General features: G+C 45.2%; 1 protein-coding gene across 2 annotated transcripts in view; it reads left to right on the top strand.

Moving 5' to 3' along the window:
• The first annotated feature begins 8,235 nt into the window (after positions 1-8,235).
• The window catches only part of FSTL4 (follistatin like 4), a 235,190-nt gene continuing 219,020 nt past the window's right edge, over positions 8,236-24,405 (top strand). For both annotated transcript variants that reach the window (XM_076350221.1, XM_076350220.1), the window contains exons 1-2: positions 8,236-8,364; positions 22,014-22,047. In XM_076350221.1, the coding sequence (XP_076206336.1) occupies positions 8,236-8,364; positions 22,014-22,047 (163 nt within the window). The remainder of the gene's footprint in view (positions 8,365-22,013; positions 22,048-24,405) is intronic.

Raw genomic sequence — 24,405 nt, 5'->3', positions numbered from 1 at the left:
AAGGAAAGCGACAATTATTTTGCTTCAAACTCATCCAGCTCTGAAGATGAGGAATTTATCAGTATTTCATTGCCAGCCCTCAAAAGCAGCAGTTTATTTCTCCAGTTCTATAACAGAGCTGTTTGCTTTGCCCGGCTTTCGGAGGCGGGTGAACCAGCGTGGGGGGACAGCAGACACCCCCCCCCCCCCAGCAAAGCTCCCACAGCATCCTTTCAAAAACGCCCCTTGGGATGCAGCCAGGGGCCCTCGGGAGGCTTCCATGGGGGTTTTCAAAGGTCTCAGGACAGATTGAAAGTGTTTGAAAAGGCAGGGGATGGAGCTGGCCGGACGATGAGGGTGCGAGGAGGGGTGCCTGCCAGTAGCTTTTTATAAATAGTATTTTCAAAAGGTTGGAAAACTTCAAAAGATTATGAGGCAAACTATCAGAGAATTGCATAGGACCCAAGCGTGCAAGAGAAGACACTAAAAATGACTGTTGGTGCCTAACTGTGCCAACGGTGGGAAAGGGAAATCTGGGCATCCTGAGACACCTGGATTAGGAACGTGGCCACCTTCGGCACCTGATAACTGACGGAAGAGCAGACGGGCACTTTACATGAGCCAAATTGCCCAGTGCACCCGCTGCGCAGGGTAAGTACGCTCCTCGTTTAGCCGTCAAGAGCGAGGTGCTCGGGTTCAGGCACAGGCATGAAAACAGCAGGGACCAGCGTTCCCGGCGGCAGGAGGTGGTCGAGCCCCAGGGACTCGACGCGGGGACCCTCGCTGGGGGGCGGGGAGGGTGCGCACGGCTGACGGCACGGGGAGGTCGCAGCAGGCTTATGGCACTGCCACGCCGCGCTCTCCCGTTCGTCTCGGCTGCCGGGGTCACGCAGAAACACAGCAGCTCCAGCCCGTGCATTTAAAACTGCATCAGATGATGTAAAATGAGCAAAATGTGCCTACTGCTACACGTGTCACGGCGAGTATCACCCAGGCAAGCTGTTGGTGGTGAAGAAACACGCTTGCCTCCCTACCCTGTATCCTCCAGCATGTGCGGACATAAATAAATAGGGGCTGTGCGGATACTTCCGACGTCTACTAATGCATCTCAGGCTTATGTCCGTCTTTAAGAGAACCTACAGAGAGATCACTAAATACTTCAAATTGACAGCACAGACATATTTTCATAGAATAAATGATGTTGGTAAGTGGCAAGACTTTTCTTCCTTCCCCTCAGGAAATGGGGAAGAGTTGTCTCCACTGATATTATTTCCGATTTTTTTCCCTCAGGAAAGAGAAAAAGATCTCACAGAAGATAACGTATTTGTCTCTGATTAGATTTCAGCTCTATTTTTTTAAAACCTCAGACCTCTTAAACTTATAGGCCAACTGTGAAATATGCACTCATTTCTTCTTTCAGGAGGCTCTACAAAGACCCCTTTATATTGCTCATGCACAATTCGCAGTGGATACTCCCCGTCTTATTACACGTGTGATTTCTTTTTTAATCCAAACCTTAAATCAGCAATTTCAGATCATTTCCTTCCTAAAGAAGGAAAGCAGAAAAAACCAAGAGCCCCTACAAGCCTTTGTGCACGGTTTGGGTAGAATAAGCTCCATTATTTTGTAAGCACTGAAAATATTTCGGAGCTGCTGCATTTAACAGGCCAGAACTAAAGGTGTGAAAAATCCCGGGAACCCAACCTGTCCGATCACTTGGTATTTCCTGCCAGGAAAATAAAAAATAAAAAATAAAAAAAAGCCTACTCTCATGAAAGAGCCTCTTCTGCAACCTTGTGCCTAATTTTGTGAAATGTTTTTTTAATAAGCAGGTTTTCTTCTGGACTAGACCCGGTTTCTGGGAGTAGCCTGTGTCTTTTTAAACATCTGAACCAGGGGGTCCTGTCCTTTTCACGCCAAAGACAATGACAAATCCAATTTAATTCATCAGGATCCAGCTGTGAGAGTCTTTATAGGAAGAAACACAAAAATGGGCATGTTTTTTCGGGTCTTAGACTGCTCATCTCCTTCTCTTGTTAATCGTGGGCGTTACATCGCCTTTGCGATGTGTCCAGTTTGCCCCTAATCCTCCTCGCAGCCTTTGAAACCAAACGCCCTGAATCCTCTTTGTTTCCGCAGTCCCGTTGTGCCTTCCTCTCCTGTAAACATCCAATCCTTTTTAAAATATAAATGAGAAACGATTATATTGATTTTTTTTTTTTTTTTTTTTTTTTTTTTAAAACCAGATGCGACGGTGAAGAGGAGAAGGAATGAATTTCAGTGTTCGCCTTTCCGTGGAGCCACGGATATGTGGAAATGGAAGGAGCGCTTCGCGAAACGGCGTGCTTCTACCTTGTGCAGTGCGATGCTGGTGGCGGGTTACGGAGTCCCACCGGGGAAAATTCGGTGCCCCATAAGGGCCCCCCCGTTTTATGGACGATTGCGAGGGGGCGGCGGTCTCGTCTCGCCCGGCTCCGGAGCAGCCCGGCTCCCGCATTGCCCCCAGCGGCTCTCCCGGGCTCGGGGGCTGCCGGGGGGGGGTGGGTGGGTATCAGAGCGGGGGTACCGGCAGCAGGCGCTCCGAGGCGCTGCCTACGCCCCCCGGGGGGGTCTCCCCGCGTTTCTGGCCCACCAACGGCCCCGTGCTTCTGGCACCCGCGCGGGGATGCTCCAACAAGGGGTCCCGTGGCCCTCGCACACCCCTCCGCCCCGAGGGGGCGGGCCCGCTGCCCCCCAGGTGCGTGCCCCCGCGGGACGGGAGGGGAGGGGAGGGGAGGGGAGGGGAGGGGAGGGGAGGGAACGGCCCCGCTCCCGGGGCTGCCCCCGCCCCGGAGCGCCCCGACGGGCGCGCCCCCCCCCCGCCCCCGCCCCCGCGCCGCGTGCCCCGAGGGGGCGGTCCCGCCGTCCCCGCACAGGTGCCGGCGATTGGGTGGAATATGCAAATGCGGCGGTGACGTCAGGCGGCTCCGGCCCAGAGAGCAGAAATAGGGCCGGCCCGGCCCGCGCCGCGTACTCGGCCGCCGCCGCTCCCGCCCCGGCCCGCCCCGCCGAGCCGCGCCGCTCCGCTCCCCTCCCCAGGTGAGTGCCGCGGGGGAGCGCCCCGCGGCGGCTGCCGGCCCCGTACCGCGGGGTTCCGCTGCGCTCCGCGCTGCCCCGCGTCTCTGCGCGCCCGGCGGAGCGCTGTCATCCATCCCCGCCCGGGCTGAGGGGAGAGCGCCCGCGGGGGCTGCGCCGCTTTCCTTCCCCCGTCCGCTCGGCGGAGGGTGCGCTCGGGGGCCGGGCAGCCTCCGGCGGCTGCCGCCGCTGCCGGCGCCCCCCGCGGACCCCCCGGCTGGGCGCGGTAACAGGTGGGCGCCCGCAGCGGGGCTGGGAGCCGGCGGGGTGGGACGGGCTTGGAGGGCGTCGCCCCCTCCCCGCCCCGCGTTCCACAGCGTGGGGAGCAAGAGGGGGAAATGCCGCCCGTGGGGCGGACGCGGCTCCCTCCCCTCGGACGCGGAGGGCGGCGCGGGAGCCGCGGTGCCCCCCGCGCCGAAGCTGCGGGGCTGCCGCCGCCGCCGTCGGTGGGGCGCGGGGCCGGGGCGGCGCGTCCCGCCGCGGTCGCGAGTGGGGCCGGCGCTTCCCCCCGCGGCCCCTGGGCGGCGCCGTGGCGCCGGCGGCCGTTCCCGCGGAGCGCCCCGTCGGGGCCCGCTGCTTCCCGCGGGGCGGAGGTAACGCAGCGGGGCGGGAGCCCCCCCCCCCCCCCGCCCCGGGCGACCTTCAGCCTCCGGTGCCGCCGTCCGCGGGCAGCGGGTTGAGTTTGCAGCCGGCGGCAGGGAGCGATGATGTTTTTATCTGTAAGAGACCCCGGGCTGCCTTCCCAGCTTGTCTAAAATGCTTCTGCGCGGTGGAAATAAATGGCTTTCCGGTGGTGTTGACGCTGGGTGCCCAGCCGGAGGGTAATGGCAGGGGTGGCACGGGACTTCTCTGAGCCTAACCTCAGGGCAAACCTGTGATTGAAACGTACCCAAGTGTCGCGGAAGGTGGCCTTGGAAAGAGAGGTTAAATGCCTGTGGCGTTTAGGAGCTCCGTGGCAGTCCTTCATCCCTGCCGGATTGGCGTTCCCCAAATTTCGTCTGGGAACGCTGAGGTGTCTTGGAGAATTTAAAGATCAAACGAAGTATGCCTTTGCTGAAATGAAATGTCGGGTTCGTACTTGAACATCACAGCTGATTCCAGTGAGTTCTTAATGCATCAAAACTTTAAGTATTTATCTAAGATACTGCAGGTAGCTGACTGAAATTGTTATTTGGCTTCATTACGTCTCGCTGAAAGGTTATCTTAGGATGGATTTTCTCCTTAATTTTGTAGCACTCAACAAGGAATTATGGACATTAAAATTATTTTGCAGGCCATAGAAATGCTGTTTAGATAAGGCTGAGGCAATTGGAACACTTGATGGCAGAGGAACTGAGGACCAGATTCTTATCTGGTGTTAATAGAGCCAATTTATACAGAGGTAATGCTTTGGTCCGAATGCTCTCCTTTCGCTATAGCAACAGTCATAACTTCAGGTAATTAAGTTCAACCTCCTTCTTTCTAATGCGAAGCTTGTTGGAAATTATTAAAAGCTATTGTGAACTATTAATTTCTCAATGCTAAAAAAAAGAAGCTGCAATTTAAGTAGCCCTGAAAACAAAACCAGTAACCGCTTTTGGCAAATTCTTTACTCTTATTACAGTCACTGCAATTGAATTCTTAAAGCTTCCGTGTTGTGGAGGAAAAAGTTGTGGGATCTCTGCAGCAACCTAGCTGTTTGACAGCTCACACTGCATGTCACAGAAGTGCTTTAAACAAATTGTGGTGTTCTCCACTCAAACGGCCGATGTGATTAGTCCCCTTCCTGTTTCAAGGTGACCCTTTTTGCTTGAGCCAGCTCTAAAACCTGTGCCTGTATCTTTGGCTTGCATCTGCTTGCTGTTGCTCCTCTTCATTCAGAGGCGTTGCACCAATTTTTCTTGCGAGTTGAGACTCTCCCTCCCTGTTGGCGTCTGCACAAGCCCATCTGAGCTCGGGATGGGCGTTCTGCAATTGCCGGTGTTACAACAGCACCTGCAGGGCTTGGCCATGTTGCACGGCACGCACAAGCCAGCCATCGTGTTTGAGCTTCTTCAAATAACGGTGCGTAGCACGGTACTGGCTGTGCTTGTGGTAGTGTTTCTTGGTAAAGCAATGCCCGCTGGAAGGAGGGCTGTAATGCTGTTCTAGCTCAGAGGAAGAAGCCGCAACCTTTAGGTAAACTTTGAGGCTTTGCATAGTATCTTCTTTAACATAAGAGCCAAAACTGCTTTGGAAGTAATTCCCCTGAAACTGAAGGAAATGCCGCAAATGGATGTGATGCTCAACTTTGTGTACTTTAAAATAGTCTGGTTTAATTCTAGCATCTGCATTACAATTACTAATTTCTGTGTTACACAGTAGATTAAAATCAGTCTGTTTGCTCACACGCATTGCAAAGAGCAGGTGTGTGATAGACTCCCCCTCCATCCGCAGTTCTTAGACTTCTAACGTTTAGCCGCAAACGTTGTTAATTTATTTTTTCTTTTGTGTACAACAGCTTGTTTCATGCAAGCATCTCCATATGCAAGTTTCAGCTTATCTGGGCAGTGATGTCCATGCGGGCTCACATCCTGCAAATCTGTGCCTCATCCAAGTGAGGAAAGGAGATCGGTAGTAAAACTCGTCTGAGTGTACAGCGGTGGTCTGGATCTGTTCAATCAATTTTGAATTTTTCTGTTGACTTTGGGGAGCTTCAAACCGCAATCTGGTAGCTGTATTGCATGACGCAACTGCAGATCAGATTCTGCAAGGAGCCTTCCACTTAGCTCAGGGTAAGGCGATGCCGAGGTATGGTTTAGGATGCCAAGTGACATGAAAATGCCGGATGATTTCAGAGTTAACCCTCACTTGATATTTATGGTGCATATTTGTTGCTTGGTTTAGGCTATATATAATGTATATTAGCGTGTCCTCCTCTTACTATGAGTGAGAGCAATTAGTGTACTGTCAGTCAGTATGCAATAAAAATAAGTAATTTCTAAACTGACTAGAGAAATATGTTCTACAAATTCCATTTATAAAGCAACCGGAGTTTCTAGCAGGTGGAGGCTGCCTTTTCAGTTTCATCAGTGTTACAGGCATCCAAATCCAAACACCATCAGGTTTTCCAGCAGTTAGTTATTTACTAAATATACATTAAACTAGCTAGTCCCCTGTTTTGCTCTAGGATTGTAATTTCAAGCAGCATATGAGTCAGAGCTCTCGAACTGCAAAGTGAAATAGTTGTATTTGCTGTGATGGTATCAACTGAGCATACAAAATATCTCTATAAAAACTGTGAGAAACAGTATTGCTGTGCAAGAGCAATTCATAATGTAACAATGTACTTGTCGCTTATTGATATAGTGACTTTGGATTATTAAACATTTATTTGTAGCCCCAGTAACATTACATCTGAGGTTTCTAATTGGAATTTAGAAAGCCTAATAAATTTTTATTTCATCCTGAGTGCTCTCAATTCAGGGTGTTTACATTAGTGCTGAGAAAAAGGAATGCCTGAACTCCACGGGTGCATGGTGTGCGGCCGCTATAGGCTGTGCTCGTTCTGTTGATGGTGTGTCTTTGGGCAGACGAGATAGCCGAGACCAAGTCAGCGCTGGTGTAAACGGTCATGGCTCCAAAATGAATAGTGATGCACCAAGGCTTGGATACACCCTGCAGCAAATACGTGGCGTGAAAACGCTGTAAAACGAGTCCTGTCAAAACAAGGTATGTCATGGTGACTTAATTCAGCTAGGCTTAATTTTGCCGTTAGCAGGTAACTTGCCTTGTTAATGTATATCGCTCAAACCAAGCAGTAGCCTGTCGCTTGCATGCTATAGAAATGCCATCGCTTGCTTCATTAAGTGGTCATTATGCTTCGTTACGGGTCTGCGTTAGCGTCCTCTGCAGCCGCTGTGAAAGGTCAAAACTTCCCTCCACTGCCGTGGAAATGCTACCGGGCCTGAAGACTCCTTTGGTATTTTTAATGTGAAAAGTAATGACGCAATCTGGTGTCCTGTTCCCAAAAAAGTTCAGATGAAGCACAGAGCTTTCCCGGCTGAGCTTCCAGGGCACCAGCGCGGGGCTATGCACATATGCAACACATGGTAGTTCCATCTGACAACACTATGAGTAACTGCATTGGTTTTACTTCCAAATTCATTCAAAAAAACCGCGCAAGGCAAGAACCACTGCTCGGAGTGGATGCTGTTGTGGTGGAAATCCTTGCTCGCATCTTCCCAGTCTCCTGCAGCCGGTGCGGGGCTGTGGTGGGGCACTGCCAGGGAGATGGTGCTGCTGTTGAGCAGGATGAGCCTGGGAGGGGTTTGAAATGTCTCTGTTTGGCACAGAGGCAAATGAGTGGAGAAATCACAGCCCCCGGTGGGGTCACCTGCATCGTGGTTGGAGAAACACATCAGCCTTCTTCAGCACAGAGTTTGTTTCAGGTCTTGCAAGTTTTAGTGGGTTTGGTGACCGTGTGGGCAGGTGCCCTCACCCAGGGGAAGAATGACTGTTCCTGCATTTTGGGTGTCAGCTGTCAGCCACCCCCCCCAGCTCGCTGGCTGGCCCTGCGAGCTTAGTCTAAGGGGGTGGCAGTATCTGCTTGAGGCAGCATCACCCTCTGAATCTGAGGGGAATAATATTTTCTGTCACATTGCTGGAAGCCTCCAGCGGTCAAAGAAGTGAACGCAGGTGTCTGGGGCTTTCCTGAAGATCCGCTGAGGGTACAAGTGTGAGTCCGTGACTGTGAGTGACCCTGTGCTGCTAGGGGTTCTGGAGGTGGGGACAAAGTCACCCTTTGGCTTCCGCAGTACCATGATCTTGTGTTTTGACGCGGTTTGCTCTTGGCTGTGGTAGTTAGATTCAGAAATCCAGAGCTCTGGTTCTGCAGGTGCTGTGTGGGAACAGGCTGGGAAGAGCATGTCCTGTGGAGGATATTTTTAAGGTAAATATTTCACAAAACTGCTACACTGTGGGAATTCATTACACCGATGGGTGCAAAACAGGAAAATCAGTATTTTGCTGCATGTGCTGGGGGAGTCTGCAAAGCTCCATCAGCACTGACCGAGTGCAGATGGGCGCCATCAGCTGAAGCTTCTGCTGTGTTATTGAACCTGAGCTGAGTTTTTATTGAGATGACTGTTTTATGACTGTTCTCTTGTTTTCAACAGACGTGAAATGATGAAATCAAGAAGCTTTTGGTTATCTCTCGTATTGCTTGGGGTTTTCCCGTCGGTCACGAGGGGATGGATGGACGTGGACAGGAGCAGAAGGCTGTATTCAGACGCAGGGAGGTTGCATCAAGAGGTACTGTACATCAGCTGCTGCTGCAGCTACAACTCTTGTGTTTCTATTTTTGTGCTGTGTTCAGGCTTTCCGTACTGTGAAAACAGAAAACAAGTGAGGGCTTATCCATGTATATTTGTATTAAACACCTGCTGAGGAGGTCAGCGAAGAAACAGTGATTGGGTACAAACTGTGAAGCAGAAGCTCTTACACTTCTTGAGTATATTGCCATCGTTCTGGGAGTGAAATTGTACATCTGGCCATTGTGGAGATGTATCTTTGCCCCAAAGACTTTACAGTAGCCTCTGTCCTGGGGCTGCTGGGACCAATGAAACTAAATTTAATAAGCAAACTTTGTCCTGGCTCTTCATTTGGGTCACTGGACCTTCAGGTGAAACCAAAAAAAGTCCTTTTGCTGCTTAAAAAAAGGAAAACTGAGCCATAGGTGGTTCTGAGAGAACCAACAAAGTTACTGCCCAGCGCGTTTCCCTCCCGGCTTTCTGATGTCAAACCCCTGTGAAGCGTAAAGTAATCGGAAAGGGACCATGGGAGCACGGTGGCCATAGCGAGGGACAGTGATCTTGATCCAGCTGGAGAGGACCCCTAATGCCTGGCTTGATGGGGAGGTGGGACTCCTGATGCATTCATGCAGGACGGTAGCGCACTCTTCAGCGTTCAATCCCTGGGCTTGTGGGAGTGGAGAAGCAACTGACCCTGTTTTCAGTGCTGAAGGTGACAGTGTTGGCTTTCGTTGCAGTGATGTGGATTAAGCAGGTCCCTGTTCTGATAGGCATCTGGTGCAGGCTGCCCCAGCAGGGACGGTGGCTTTCTGGACCAGAGCTCGCAGTGTGGGTTTGCTGCGCAGATGTGGGTAGGCTCAGATTTTCACATGTCTGAGTCTGAGGCACGTGAACAAGGCCATAAAAATCCAGAAATGTGACTTTCATGAAAAGAGAATGATGAATGCTGAAACAATTTTAGTTATTTAATTAGTTCCTGATTATCACGGGTTTGCTAAATGATTGCTCAAATGCCTGAAAGTGGGAGATGGTGGGGGAGGCAAGGGAAAGGAGACTTTGGTATTTTTTTTAACTGCCACTGCCTAGAACACTTACGTACTGGCAGACACATTAGTCAGTGCCAGGCTAATGATGAGCCCTTGATGGATTCATGCTGCAATTGGATCTATTTAAACCTCAGGATTTTGTTCTAGTTGGAGAATCCCATTTCTCCCAGTCACGTCCCATCTACAAATACCCACAGTTGTGTGCATTGTTTCGATAAAGCAGTTTAAGCCAATTAAAAAGATGCCTTTCACTGCTCAGCAGGACTTGAAAATCATTTCAGTGGAGTTGGAGATTCTGCACTTCTGAGTTCTGTCTCAGGTGTACTTTTTCCTTGAGGTATCCATCCTCTGTTCTGTAAAAGTGAAGAAAAAACAGTTCCCCTCTGCACCTCCACTGCTGTTTGGTTGCTGTGTACTCAGGCAGTACACTGGTGCTCTGTTAAACATGTTCTTCTATTGTCTCAGATCACTTTTGCTTTTTATTAAAAATAATTAAATATTTCACATGCTTTTGCATTTAAAAAAAATCTCATTCTTCACTAATGCATATTAGTTTTGATTTTTTGAAAAAGTTACTCTGAGGAATTAAATTCATTACTCAAATGATTTATTTTAACATAAATTGTAGAACTATTATACTACTTGAAAGACGTTAAGTCATTTGATCTTCCTCTAAAAACCATGAAGTTATTGTACCAAATACTTGATCTTGCTTGAGGTGAGAGGATCTAAGCTAGAAGTGTGTTTGCTCAGATTTGCACAGGATTTATAACAGGTGTGAATATTAAAATTTTTAATGTACAAAGAATGCAGTTAAAATAGCTTCAAGGGATGTAAGTTATAATGCAGATTTTTAAAAAAGTAACTGTACAGAAAGCTTGTTCCAGAAGAAATAGTGTTTATACAGTGTGGCACCAAACACCAAGATGACTCTGGAAGCCCTGAACGTAGCTTTCAGGCAGGTCAGTGAAATTGGGATAACCGCTGTTTTTCAAAATGTGTTTAGTTTATCTTTCAGAAAATAGTTTAGCCATAGTACATTTTTAATAATAAAAATCACCTGAAATCCTTTTAGCAATATTGGGCTTCGTTCAATCTGGAGCTCCTTACTCATGAGAAGTGTGTGTTAGTTACCAAATTTGTGGCTTGATTAATATGTAATTCCATTAACACGCGTTTAAAACATTGAATCACAAATAAAAAAGCTCCTAGCAATTCACTAAAACTGCTTTAAAATGTGTAAAGGGTTAATTTACAGGTCAAATAATTTGAAGTGTGCTCTAATCTAAAATTCTTATGAACTTCATGAAAGCAAATACTTGGGTATGGGTCACTGACCTTCGCTAATACTTGTTCTCGTCTACATAGGAACAAGTTTACTGAATCAAAAACATTGCTTAATTTATGTTCAGATTGCTAAATCAATTTCTTCATGGTCTGTGGTAGAATTATTGCAGTTGTGCTTTGCATTTATAAAGGAAAAATAAGTCTTCAGGCCATAGACTGCAATATACAGCCCTTCTGCATGAGAAATTAACTCTCTAACACAGCAGCGGTGTATGTTTTCCTGATGCTCAGCCTTCCAACTCTCAAATTTATGGGGTGTTTCTGAGAAGAGCTTTGTTTTCTGAAATATTTTTAGTCCTGATTAGAATAGTTAATAAATATGTGCATGCAGTCTGAAATTCCATGGGTGGAGGATGAATTAAAGTAGAAAACTTAATTAAAAAAAAGGACAATGTTCGTATTTAACTGAAAAGCTGCAACTTGCCTGGTCCATGTTAATTTTTGGAGAATACTGCTGTCACTTTTACATTGTGAAACTTTACATTGTGAGGGTGCTGGAAAGCTCTTGAAGCTTCTGGGTGCTGCCCATGGACTTCTGTGGAGCTAGGAGGTGCAGCTTCCCAGGCTTGAACCATCATGGGACTAAATCCTACTGAGTGGAGTATATGCCAAAATACCTAAACATAGAGCTCACCTGCTCTGGGGTGAATGTTTTTGGACAGGCTTTGCCTCTGCCTTCAGCAAGGCTGATGGTATGCTAAAGGTGGATGGTTTAGAGGTGACCACATTTCATGGGCATCCAGTTGCCCATGAAGCACCAGGTGGTGCGATCTGGGGTCACCTCTCCCTTCCTGAAAGGAATTATCAAAAATGGAGCTCTGAGTCATTGCCACTGGCAGTGGCTGAAGGGAGGTCTCCAGCATGAGCGCAGCAGAAAAGAGACACAAACAGCCTGGATGAAATAACCCTGGCGTTCAGATTTGAAGGAGAACTTGGCCAGGAGATTCTGATGGAAAGCCAGCAGTACTACTCCACTCAGTCTCCACGAGGTAATCCACACTAGTAGCTCAGACTGATTTTTCAACCTACTGGGGTATTTTACAAAAGCATCTTTTTAAATATTGAAATTTGACAGCTAGCTTTCCTTCCCCTGTTCCCTGCTTTCTGTGTGAGAGGCTGCTTTTCTGTATGTGCCGAAGCCAAGCTGGTTTTGCCATGGTTCTTGGGGCAAGTTTCTCATCTCCTCTTCTCAACCCATGGTGCAGCAGAGCAGCGCTGCAGGTCTTCATTGGCTCTTCCAGGAGCGGGCATCCCATCTGCTGCAGGGAGCTCCTGAAAGACAAGTCGGGACAGCGCTGCATCTCAAATTAAATTCTGTATTATGTTTTCCAGGGCACTGCTGGCAGGTAGCCTGAACAATATTGTCCTAGCTGGATAGTGTGAAAGTGGAGAATAATCCTGTGTTGTGGCACATGTATAGTTTTGTGCTGAATTGTTAAAGGAAATATTTGGATGTCACTGATAGTTCCTGAATGGTTACAGTACACTGGCAGGTGTCCTGCAGTCTGCTCTGGGCTATAGAACCAGAACTGCTCTGTGGTTTTGTAGAAAGACTTAATCGTTCTTATTTGGCTTTCATGCCATGCTCTATTTTTGCCACCCATCCTCCTATTTAAGATGTCTCATGAGATACCAGAAACATGTGCACAGCACCCCACCCCCCCATGGGGAGAAGAGCTGTGTCCCTGGGGAGGCTCCTCCGGTGCAGAGCTCAAGTGATGCTCTGAGTGCCCACACAAGTACCAGTGGCTCTTGCAGATCCAAGCACTGGCACGTTTGCTTTTCCCCCCTCTCTGTGCTGCAAGATGTTTATACCTCACTGATGCACCTTACCTGCCTGTTCCCCGTAAGGAGCAAGATGCTGTTGGTGTGCAGTGGTACATCTAATGTGGACTGTGACAGCACAGTTCAAGGGTAAACTAGACCAGCCGTGCCAATATCGTTTAAGTTCCTTGATAATTTCTACCCGTTATGTTTGTTACCTTATCTGGCTTATGCCTTAAATTAATCGCCAACCTCAAAGAATCGTGTAGTTATACCAATGCTTATTTTTATGCTAATGAATGTAGCAAACATGCTTGTTTCCTTAAGGTACCATAACTTTTACTGGCATTTGGAAGGTATTGGCTGTATAGGATAACCATCGTTTGACTTTTTCATTAGTTATTACTCGCATGGCTTCTGAACTGCTTAAAATCTCCAAGTAATAAATGTCACCTTAACCTTCACTATGACTGCAAACACTGGGCCATACCGGCCCTTCAGTGCCATCCTGCACAGGATAAAGCATCCCTCTGGAGTCCACTCACAGCCTCAACTGCGCTTGTGCAAGAGTATCAATTATTGCTGACATTCCTAATTATCTTCAGATTCTTAAACGTTGTTTCACTTACTGCTGCAGCTGAAGACCACAGTTGATTATTCCAAGCAGCAGGGGAGTCATGGGGATGATTTTGTGCTCCTTCCCCCAGCAAAGTTGTATTTCCTAATCTGACAGGAGTGCTTTGGGAAGTAAGGTACAAAACTGCAAACGCTTTTGATAAAAAAATTCAAATAGAGGCATAATTTCAGAGCATGAGCTTGTAGTAAGACAGGCACAGTGTACCAGTTTTACGTGCAGTTGAAGATCTAATACCCTGGTATTTTAAGAATTATTATTAGTAATGTATTATCTGCCATGTGTGCACTCTTCCTGCTTGTAAGTCAGTTTGGACAAAGTAAGGAAAGAATCAGATTTGAATTAAAATCTATACTGGGCTACAGCCTGCTCCTGTTTTAAATATTAATGAAGGTAAAAGGAGACAAGACTTAAATTTCTTTTTGTATCACTTTGGTATGTTCTGATAATTTACTCCTCGTTACCTGCATTTATGTGGTATCTCTAAGAAGCTGTAATTGCTGTTTGTAGACCGTTCTAAATCTTAACTAGTATATTATTCCTGTGGAGATGAGAAGCTTTTGCCCTGGGTGCCGGTTATGAGAGTATCTGCAGTTCAAGGTGCTGTGGAATGTTTTCATAGTATTTGGATATGCATGTTGGGGTCTTTCCTCTGCATCCCCAAAACTCACCTAGCCCGTCCAGTGTACCCAGAGGGTTTAATAAATGCTGTACCTTATGGGACAGTACCCAGAGTGTTTAATAAATGCTGTATCTTATGAGATGCTATTATGCTTGAAGTACTAGAAAACTTGAACTTTGGGTTACTTGGAACAAGGCAGGTACTGTATACTTCAATAACAGCATAAAATTTGAAGAATTTAATTTACAGAGATGGTTATGGTTCAATAGTGAGAGTGTCAGGGATTGTCAGGACACATCTATAGTACAACTTAAAGATTAAACCCTCTTGTATGCAGTCCCTTACAGAACCAAAATCCTGCTTCCTTTATTTTTTTAAACTTCTGCTAAGACGCAGTGTGTGATACCTCTCGGTGGTCCTGCATTGTCCAGCCTGCTGGGGGCTATCACCTTCCAGCTAACAGCAACCAGGACTGCCAGCTGCTGCAGGGGTGCCCTCCCTGCAGTTTAAGTGGTGCCTTGGATACTAAGGACCTTGAATTTCGGTGCTGTTGCTGGAAGTAGTTAGTGCTTGGATGCTGTCCCCCAGGGAGTGGAGGGACAGTGGGCTCGGGGGAGCTGCCTGACAGCTCAGTCGGTACAAACTGACCCCAGGAATCAAACTTTAGTAAGTTTTTTTTCCTCATGTCACAGTTGAGCAACTGTGAGAAATCATACCTAGGTGGGGAAATGCTGGCATGTTCCTGGAGGAGAGAATAAGACCAGAGTAAAACATCTTGCAAATAAAAAAGATCTAAGGCATTTTTAACTTGGCTATGACGTGGCAGAGGGTTACGTTTTCTGATATTCTGTTCAGAAGCTACTTAACCTTAAAAGACTAAATATTGACTAATTTTTTTCCAAATGTAGCATATCCTTCCTTTAAAAGAAAGCCTGTAGCAGTCGTTTTTAAAGGAAGACAGTTCTACTTAAAGTACTTCCTACCATCAAGGAGGGGAATTCTTAGTTTTTTCAATTAGGAAGGGTACGTCTGCAAATTTGAGGTTTCTAAAACAGGCATCCCAGAAGCTTCCCTATGACAATGTGGAAATTTATGGAGCTATACCTGGTGTTTCTCATCTGAAGTCCAGAAATAGTAGTGAGTAAAATCAGCGATGCAGCAATTATCTCAATTAGCTACCGTATGGGTGAGCAAATGATACTGTGTGATGTGAAACGTCAGAGCTTCTCTCAATGTTTATACCAGACAGGACAAATCTAAATTGCCAGCGTCTGTACTGATAGCAAGCTTTCTCTAAACAGCAGTAGGTGATTTATTTTCTTCCTCATGCCTGGCTCAAAAAAATAGTGATGTTCTCTGCCTCATTAGCATCTTTTTTGAAAATATACTGTGTTCATGGTTGTAAACAGAAAATCCTGATTGTCAAACTAAGCTGCACATGAGCCATAACCACTGCAGATGCTACAATCCATATGCAGAGAGCCTCACCTAGCCCTGTACTGGATGTCGGTGTAATTCTCTTGACCCCTCACTTGAGATAAGGAAGAGCACGCTTTGAAGGGGGAAAAAATCCCTGTGATGATAATCTATTAATAGGAACAGCCACTTCTTTATTAATTTGCTAAATGAGTCAGGGCTGTATATTTAGAAATTGTACAGCAGTTAGGCTGATCCTGAGAGCAGGTCCCTGGAGACTTGGTGTGAGCAGCAGTAACATCTAATTCAGTGATAGAGCCAGCATGAGTCCAGCTGCATGTGCTGAATTTGATTTATCCTCCTGCACAAGCACTGCAGTCTCTTCCACAAAGTATGTGGTAAGAGGGTTGCTACAGTCCACCAATACAGACAACTTGTGATTCTGAAATGTGTTACCTGTTCTTCTGCATCTCTTCCATCTGCTACATTAATTGCTTTTGGCAAAGTCCCCTATGTTAACCTTTGCTTATGGTCATAAAAAAGGGACTCCTTTTGACTAAATCTACATCGGTATTAAATGGGAAGAGACTGAAGACACTGCAAGGTTATCCTATGAATTGCTGTACTTGAGGGCAGTTGGTACCTGTTTGGTACCAAACTTGGTGGTACGTGTTAAGCATCACACTTGTGGGATCAGAGGCTGCTAACAAAAAGAGGATGGCAAATCCACAGCCACTTACAAATCTCTGGAAATACTGGTCTGGAAATGGAGGAAGTTGGGAAAGAAAGAACTACAGAGAGACAGTGTACTGTGATTTACTCCTTAAAATATTACATTGAGCTATTGCTCTGTGATTCCCGCTTATGATGCGCCTCTGTGCATGTCTGGGTTAAAGCACTCGTCCTCTGGCTCTAGTCAAAGGTAAACTAGGAAGAAATAGCAGACAGGAATTTGTCTTTCCTGATTTCAAGCCTAACTGTGACTGCTTAATTACTAAGCTTGCAAAGTGTGTTCACTTTTCTCTTCAAATTAGAATGCAGGAAATTGCATGTGGCCACGTGTGGAGCTGCAGGGACAAAAGGAAGAACAACTGTTACAGAAAACCCAGGGAACAGGCAATCTACCAACAAGGAGGGGAAACGGACTGTGCATTGCACATCACTTGCAAACCAAGTATAAAGTACTATGTAGCTACTGTAATTTGTAACAGCGCTAGGCTCTGCATGCATTTCAGAGCAGTATTTTAGGGCAAGGAGCCTCGTCCCATGCTCCATCTCTTGTTGTGCCTGGTCTGCAGCCCCATGGGGCAGCGTTGGGGCTGTCCGAGTGCCTTGTGGATGGGAGTGTGTGGCACAAACACATCCAACCAAGCGTATGACAAAGCATGCGTGGTTGTGATTGTTGTCAAACCATGGACAATTTTAGTAGTGGGTTGGCATATTTTTATTTAAAAGGCTGCTAAAGGTGTGTATTATACTCTACACCTTAATGTCTGGTCTACAGTTGTAGGATCCAGGTTAACAGATTGCTTTTAATCATGCACAGCAGCTTCTACTTATGTGATTTTTATACATGCATCAAGCAGATATAATTTCTAGACACCTAATGACACTTTTTTAACCTGCTGTAGATGGTTAATGTTACCTGCCTAAAGGCTGGACTGTGTCACTTTCCTAGAGTTGAGGAGAACTTCAAGAGCAGCTTGTTTGTGTGTCTGTCTTGTCCCCAGTCCCATGGGTGTTTTCAAGCTTTGGAGAAGCTCTGCTCCGTGCTGTGCTTCCTGCAGACAGTCCTGGATTAGCTTTGTTTCTGAATGACCTCCTCTTGCTCATGCTGCAATAATGATTTGGTCTAGTTAGAGCATCTGCATGACTGTTCTGCTCTGCCTGCTCATTCCTTGGCTGGAGGGAGTATGTGGATGTTATTAATAGGGATTGCCCTTGAGGTGTGGGAATTAGATTTCTACATGACAAACAAGTCACCACAGTTTGGTACAGCAATTTCTTGGGCTTCATAGACCATTGTTTTCCAAATCAGAAATTAGCCCTGCAGTGCATTGGTCTTGCCTGTAGTTAGAAATCCAAGAGGAACATGCGCATGGTCCTTCCTTGCCCACCTCCTACCCACCCCGTTTACTTGAGTGTGTCTCTAACAAGCAAAGATGATCAACTGCTGGTTAGCGTTGGTGTAATAAAGCTAAGCTGAAGTGATCTTAACAGAGAAATTCGTATTCTTAGTGTAGTGGTGGTTCTTCTACGTTTCCTGGGCTTCACTTGTTAAAGCTATTCAAAAGCAGCACCCCGAAGGGCGTACACCAAGACACCGAATAGGGCTGCCCAGCAAACTTGAGTTTGTTCAACCACAGGAGAGTTGAAGCCAAATCTTCCATTATCCAAGAATGCAAAAAGCCATGAATTCAGTGGAGACTGAAGTAAAATACAATGTTTGAGAAAGGAAACCTTTGACCGTATTTTGGTGGAAACTGGAGCCTGAGCTAGGAAGGTGCTGTGTGCTCCCTGCAAACAGTGTGATGCCCCCGCCTTTTCCAGAGGAGTCAAGAGATGAGGGGCCTCCTGCTTCAGCAGGAGAAGAGCAGAAGCTCACGTCGCCTGCTCTCCCTGCAGCAGGGATTTACAGGAAGAAGTGAGCATTACTGTGTTGTGTAGCACACAATATGTTCTTTGTGGGTACACAGGACAAATGTAGATATGTTTTTATACAGAGGTGTTTAAAGGTTTTATTTACACTGATACCAAACAACCTGGAAGTGGTTTTGCTGCTTGGAGCCATCACTAATGATTGTCAGTAAATCAGTTTGCAGCACATTGGCTATCAAGCACTGTACTATATTGTGTATTCCCCCTGTGTAGTTCTATTTTAATGCTGTACAATGAAGTTCCCCCCTGCGTTTGTTCTGAATGAAATCTGATTCTTCATTCCAGAAGTGCTCTGCTCGTCTGTGGGCCCATGATTCAGCATTAATCAGGAGCCTATAACACAAACCGGCTATTATGTCTTGGCAGGACATCTAGATGCTGTCTTCTGAAAGACTGACATTCCCTTTTTGTCAGAGCAGAAAAGGACTTTGTGCAAAACAGTTGTTAAATTGTATAAGGTTCACGCAGGTGTTTGATGTGCAACATGCGGCAGCTACGGGGGAGCGAAGCCGTGTGACAGCGGGTAGTGAACTGTATTTCTGATTTTTATTTTTGTCCCTCCTAATCCAAGTAGGATTAGTAATCGTACTTGATGACGCTATATCTGCTCTCATGCGCTGACGCTGGGTTGGTTAGTCTTTTGGAGATGCAGTTTTTTAGTAGCTACATGTCTGGTGAAAAGCAGTACTGGAGCAAACATACTACATTGATTTCCACGTAACAATGATTAGGCACTTCAGATACAGAACAGAGGGGCCTTTTATTCTGTGTTCAATTAACTAACAAATTAACTAACATTAAAAAAGAGGAAAATAGGTGCTAAAAGCAAACCTTGACAAATAAAACTGTGTTGCATTAATGAAATGCTATTTAAAATGGTATTCATGAAGAAGCTTTACAGAAGAAATGAGAAATCTGAAACAAATTTTTCCCTTCAAAGCATATGATTTATGCTCTGATAAAATTAGAATTTTAGTTAAAGGAATTTGCAGTCATTAAATGGTGCCCATGAAATAAGTCTCATTTATAACCATCTGCTTTATGGCTTCTGCAGAAAAGTATTCCTCCTCGGGCAACGCATCCGAGAACTTTAGTGTCATTTTTATCAAAATAGTTTGGTTCTCTACTAGTAACATGATTAAAACCTCCATGTGATTTTTACTTGAGAGCAGTATTTTACACTTCAAAAAAAGGGTGACTGCTCCTTTTTGTGAAGAGATTGCCCAAGTCATAGCATGCAGCATGGTGCCGTGCCTGTGGCCAGACTTGATGGTAATGTCTCTTAGTGGTATATTAGATCACTAATAGAAAGGTCTTGCATTGAACATGCCCTAAAGGAGAAAAATTAGCATCGTTTCTTCTTTTCTGTGCTACAGAAGAGAGAAATTATTTGGCTGAGGCAAACTAAAGAAAAATGAGAGTCCTTGCCATAGTTTCACTTTACTAGAGGGATATAAACCACAGTTGTGCCTCTACCTGGAGCTGATGCCTTTTTGTGGCTGCTCTTTAAGCCCTGCCATGGTTGCCAGGTATTTTTCCCATTTCTCTGAAATGTTGAGTGTTCTCAATGCCATTGGTCTTTTCTCCATGGAAGGGGATGTTTTGGGGGACATAACAAGTGCTAGCATTCTCCCAGGTAATGAGAAGTGATGACTTGCAGCCTGACCTCACATTCTCCCTTTGCATTTCTAACAAGCTTTTCCTCTGAATCCTGCATCTGTTTTTTTTGGGTAGTTCACATTCATTAGAGCTTATAATTATAAGGGGAACAGAGTAAAAGAAGGGAAACTTTGAAGACCATCCTTTGTTTTTTCATGATGTCTATGCAGTTCTTTTCATGGAAATACCAAAAGGGTATTTCATACAAGTGAGCTGACACTTGAATTTTTTATAGGGTGTGATTGTCTTTTTTTTCTTTTGATCAATGTAATAGTTGTAATTAGTTTCAGTGTCTAAGCTTTTGAACTGCAGAGAATTCAAACAGCTTGTTAAAGTGAGGGGCTCCAGGGGAACTTTAAAAGTGCTCTTCCCTTTTGCATATAGTACGTGTACATGGGCTTAATGATAGGCGGTATCTGATTTTTTTTATCCTGTGCCCCACCTCTCAAACTAATATTTAAAAAAGCTCTGAGAGGTCCCTGGAGTATAACTGTCTACGCAGCTCAGAGCTTTGCTGCCTAAAGAGGATAAATGCTTTGAAGTCTGTACTAATCCTGAATGCCATTTTACATATCTCTCAAGCATCCTACGGGGAATAACAACTTAGTATCTTTATAAGCAAATACCCATTTTTTTTGTTTATCCCCCTCAGCTGACTTGGAGGGTGCCAAGGAGAGCATTTCTGCGGTTCTGATCCTTCTTGGTTTTGGCGAAAGGTTTGTTTTTGAGAAAAACGGCTCGCTGATCACTCGCAGGAGAGAGAAGCAGCATCTTCTGCCTACACGACCGGTGACAATGGACAAAGTGTAAATTGTCACCACATTTGAGCAGAGCTGGGCCAGGAAATGTGTGGTGTGATGTGGTCCCCTGGGCTGGAGGAATGCCTCGGCTGGGGCCGGCCCTGTCCGGAGCCGGGCCCTCGCTGGGGTCCCGGGTGAGGGACAGGAGGCAGAAAGGAGCATTTCTGTAGGCAGAAAATGAATAGCTACGACACTGTAGCGTGTGGTGTGTGTAATATTACATCCTTGAATAAAACCCCTCGTTATGAATTACCTGATGCTGTCTGATGTACTCAGGTGAGGGAGGCAAGGCCTTCAGGAGTTAGCTGAGCAAGTACTGTTGCTACTTCCATAAGCTGATTTTTTTCCCCTTTGTTTATTTCTATCTTCTTTCACTTTGAAAAGGTCTGTATTTTTGATTGTGTGCTCCAGTGGCAGCTTTCCGTATTCAATTACCCTGTGGCCGGGCGCTCCGTACCGCAGAAGGGGACTGTGGATATATTTCATTAGATGCATAGCACTATACTTTATGTCCCTTTGTCTAAATGTGGTCTGCAGGGAGGTGCTTTATTTTTTTTTTTTTAAAGTTGAAGTAGTGCAAATAAAATCATAATCATCAGGTGGGCCAGAAAGCTCAGATGTCTGGGGAGGCCATGTGTTACTTCCTTATCGAAAGGAGGAGAGAAACACACCTTTTTCTTTCATTCCCTGATAAAAAAAACATCTGAGAACAGTGAGCACTAAGGGAATGAAATGATGTTAAACAAAGCACATCCGCAAGAGTAAAACCTGCCTTATGAGGTTTTGGCAGGGGTCTGGAGAGCTTGTGCCTCTTCCCTGTGTCTGTGCTGTGGGGGGTACCATGGTGGAGATGGTGCTGGGGCCTGATGGCGCTTTGGGATCTTCCAGGTTTAAGTGTGCACTCAGTGGGGTTAATCCTGCATCATCCATCAGTGGGCACTGTCCAGGTCAATGTGACTCCAGGCAAGGTGGTCTTCTAGAGTCCTCTGTGATTCCACTATTTTTAATACTGGTTGCAAGAAGTAACGCGAATGATGGAAATTAAAAGTATTTGTAACTAACCCATAAATAACGTTACTGCTTGGAATTAAATATTTATTCCTCTGGAGTCTCACCATTAGTATAAGTAGATAGTGTTGTTTGGGAATGCAATACCCTTTGAGACTTTATGCAATGTCTTTTTAAAAGAAGCTTCTTTATTAGAGATGGTAGTGAAGCTTTGCAAGAAATAGGGCAGATGATGTAGGTGTGCAAAGATTGAAATGAGCCCTCAGCTCTAAGCACGAGTAGTCCAGTTGCTTTGAAATTATTCAGGTATTTGAACAAGTCTCTGCTAAAAATATCTGTAATGGCTCCTCCCTCCTCAACCTTAAATCCTTGGTATAGTAATAATAATGCTCCCAGCTGCTCCCTTTTAACATCAATAGAGGAAAATGAAATCAATTTTAAAGAAAGATATCATGCTCTACCATGAAACTTATCACAGAATGATGAATCATTTCAGGTGATATATTGATCCATTAAGTATCTGTGGACAAACTGAAATGTATGCTTGCAATTACTCCTCAGTTATTGTGTAGAGCTTCATAGATGCTTCTCTGGGACAATGACTAATGTTTTTAGGGGTTTCTGTTCATGTTGCCTTTGAACAATTCTTGTGTTAAAAAAAAAAAAACCACAAAAAATTATCTTTTTTCCTTATAGGACTCCAGAAGGTTTGAAGTTACAAGAAGAAAAGGTAGGAAAAAACTACAGTTTTCTTTCAATGTGTGGGTTGGTGTTGAATATTCTTGCAGTAACTTTTTAAAACAAACATGAGTTTACACACTTGAAAGAGTGTACTGCTGTGGGATTTCAAAGTGACTGCCTCCTAATGCTCAGTCGACAGTTCTTAGTGTCTCAAATTGTAGATTTTTTTTTTTCAATGAAAAGTTGCTCTTTCAGTGCAGAACTGCATGATGGTATTGGGGATGCAAGTCAAGGTTTGTTGAGCGCTGGCAGAGTATCTAAACTCTGACCCTGGAGCATTCAGGGAGAAAAAGGTCCAGATGAGGCTTTCCATGCATCGGCACACTGCAAATCCACCCAAAGGTGCAGCAGTGTTAAATGCGAGTTGTGCCGGTGCCCTGAGCTCAGATCCTGCTCCTGCAAACTCTTTTGCATTAGTAACTAATTGGCTGCTGCTGTGAGTGGCTTTTTGATGGTTCCCAGCAGCTGGGTGAGAATCGGCCATCAAAGAGCTCATTCTGGTTATCATTAATTTTGATTCTGTTTAGCAGATGTTTTCTGGATCAGGCAGTTGCTTGCCTCATCTGTCTCGGTATAATGTGAAGTGGGTGGCACTCTCCTGTTCAACAGATTAATGCATTCCCCTCTTTTGTTCCAGCAGTTTCTTTAATTGCTTCAGGCATCCCGTATATTGGGAAGAGGTTCTAACTACCACTGTTTTACTGCATAAATGAAAAAGGTCAGGTCCAAGGGTAACTTTTCATCTGGGCGAATAATCTCCTTTTGTATTTTTTGTGGTTGTGGGGTTTTTTTTTTTTGCTGTGAGGCTGAGGCAGCGGAGAGTCTTGAATAAATTAAATATATGGCTGTTGCTAAAGGTGAAATCTCTTTAGCTCAGGTTTCCAGCATGTGTGTGTGTTTGGTCAAGCTTCTGCCACTCTTCGTGAAGAAATCCAGTTTTATTGGACTTCCCTTGATCTCAGACTGAGGAGGGCTCTTAGATGGTTCAAGGTTGCTTTGAGATGCAGAAGAGCATCTTGGCGTCCTGGATGCGGAGACATTTCAGTCATGCTCTAGCTATAGAGTTTGTGGCACAATTCATCATAGACATGGAGACTGAATCCAGTCTTGTGAAAATGGACTTCATGAATAAAATTTTGTGGAAGTACCCCAGTCCTGTTTCAGATATGATTTGGATCTCCAAAGTTTACTTTCCAGTGAAAGTAACCAACACCTACAAAACTTAAATATAGCAATTTTTGAAAGCAGGACTGAGTTTATAGATCATGTGGGTGCTTGGAAAATGTTACTTCAGAGCAATAACTAGATTTTGAGATCAATGCCTCTAGACCCCAAATTTCCAGGCTCAGTTAGGCTCATTTCTCATTGCCTTCACAGGACGGGTAAGACTTGACTTCCATTTGGAGAGGTGAAACCATATCTTTTTTCAAAGATTAATTGAATACAATGAACTTCTCTGTCAGAAGGCTTCTTAGATCCATGGATGGAGTGGAGAGAAGGGGATGGTAGTTGGAGAGTTAAGGTCTATTGCTAAATTGGGCTTACACCCAGCAACGCAATCTGTGAATAATCAAGTATGTCTGAAGAACTGCAAACTCCTCAGAAGTCAAGAAGAAAATGCTAAAGAACATGATAAATACATCTTGATCACAAAAACCTGTGGATTTGTGGAACTACCTGGGGATTTTCAGCAATGATTAAGTATCTTCCTCTCTGGAGTTAGTCCTCAATAGTGCCTATAAAATAATTCAGCGAAAGCCTCCTTTGGAAACCTGTTCAGTGTTAAAACGTGTGCAGAGCAGATACCGCTCAGTGCTAGGGAAAAAAAAAAACCAGGAGGGTTGAAATGTTTGTTATGCGCATGGAAGGATTTATTATAAATCTTGTGATATGGTATGATCTGATTTTAAGATTCAGGCTTTTTTTCCTAAAATGGTAATTTTTGTGGATAATGTTTTTTACCTGAGGAAATGAGTTGATTGGAAAATGTTTGAGGGTCGGGGGGTTATGCTTGTTCCCTTCCCTTGGTGGAAGATTTGGCTTTCTGTTGAAAAGCTGAGAAACTTAAAAATATCTAATAGAAACCACCACAAAGGTGAGAGCTGCAGCAAACTTGCTCTGTGCCTGCTTTTATTATCCCATGCTCATGGATGAACCAGGATAATTAAAAAAGCTTTTGGTGAAAGGCGGGGCAATCCTGGCTTACGCTTTTCAGAATTTTTCTTTCTTCCCTTTTTTTTTTTTGGACAAAAGGTTCGAGTCCTTTAGATTGTTTCCTTTGAAAGAAAAGTGCCTGCTTTCAAAGCCTTGATTGTCGTCAAATGGTCCATGGGTAAATACTAACTCG

Source organism: Aptenodytes patagonicus, chromosome 12, assembly GCF_965638725.1.
Source record: "Aptenodytes patagonicus chromosome 12, bAptPat1.pri.cur, whole genome shotgun sequence".
NCBI classification, from domain to species: Eukaryota; Metazoa; Chordata; class Aves; order Sphenisciformes; family Spheniscidae; genus Aptenodytes; species Aptenodytes patagonicus.
This window is presented reverse-complemented; position numbering and strand designations above follow the sequence as displayed.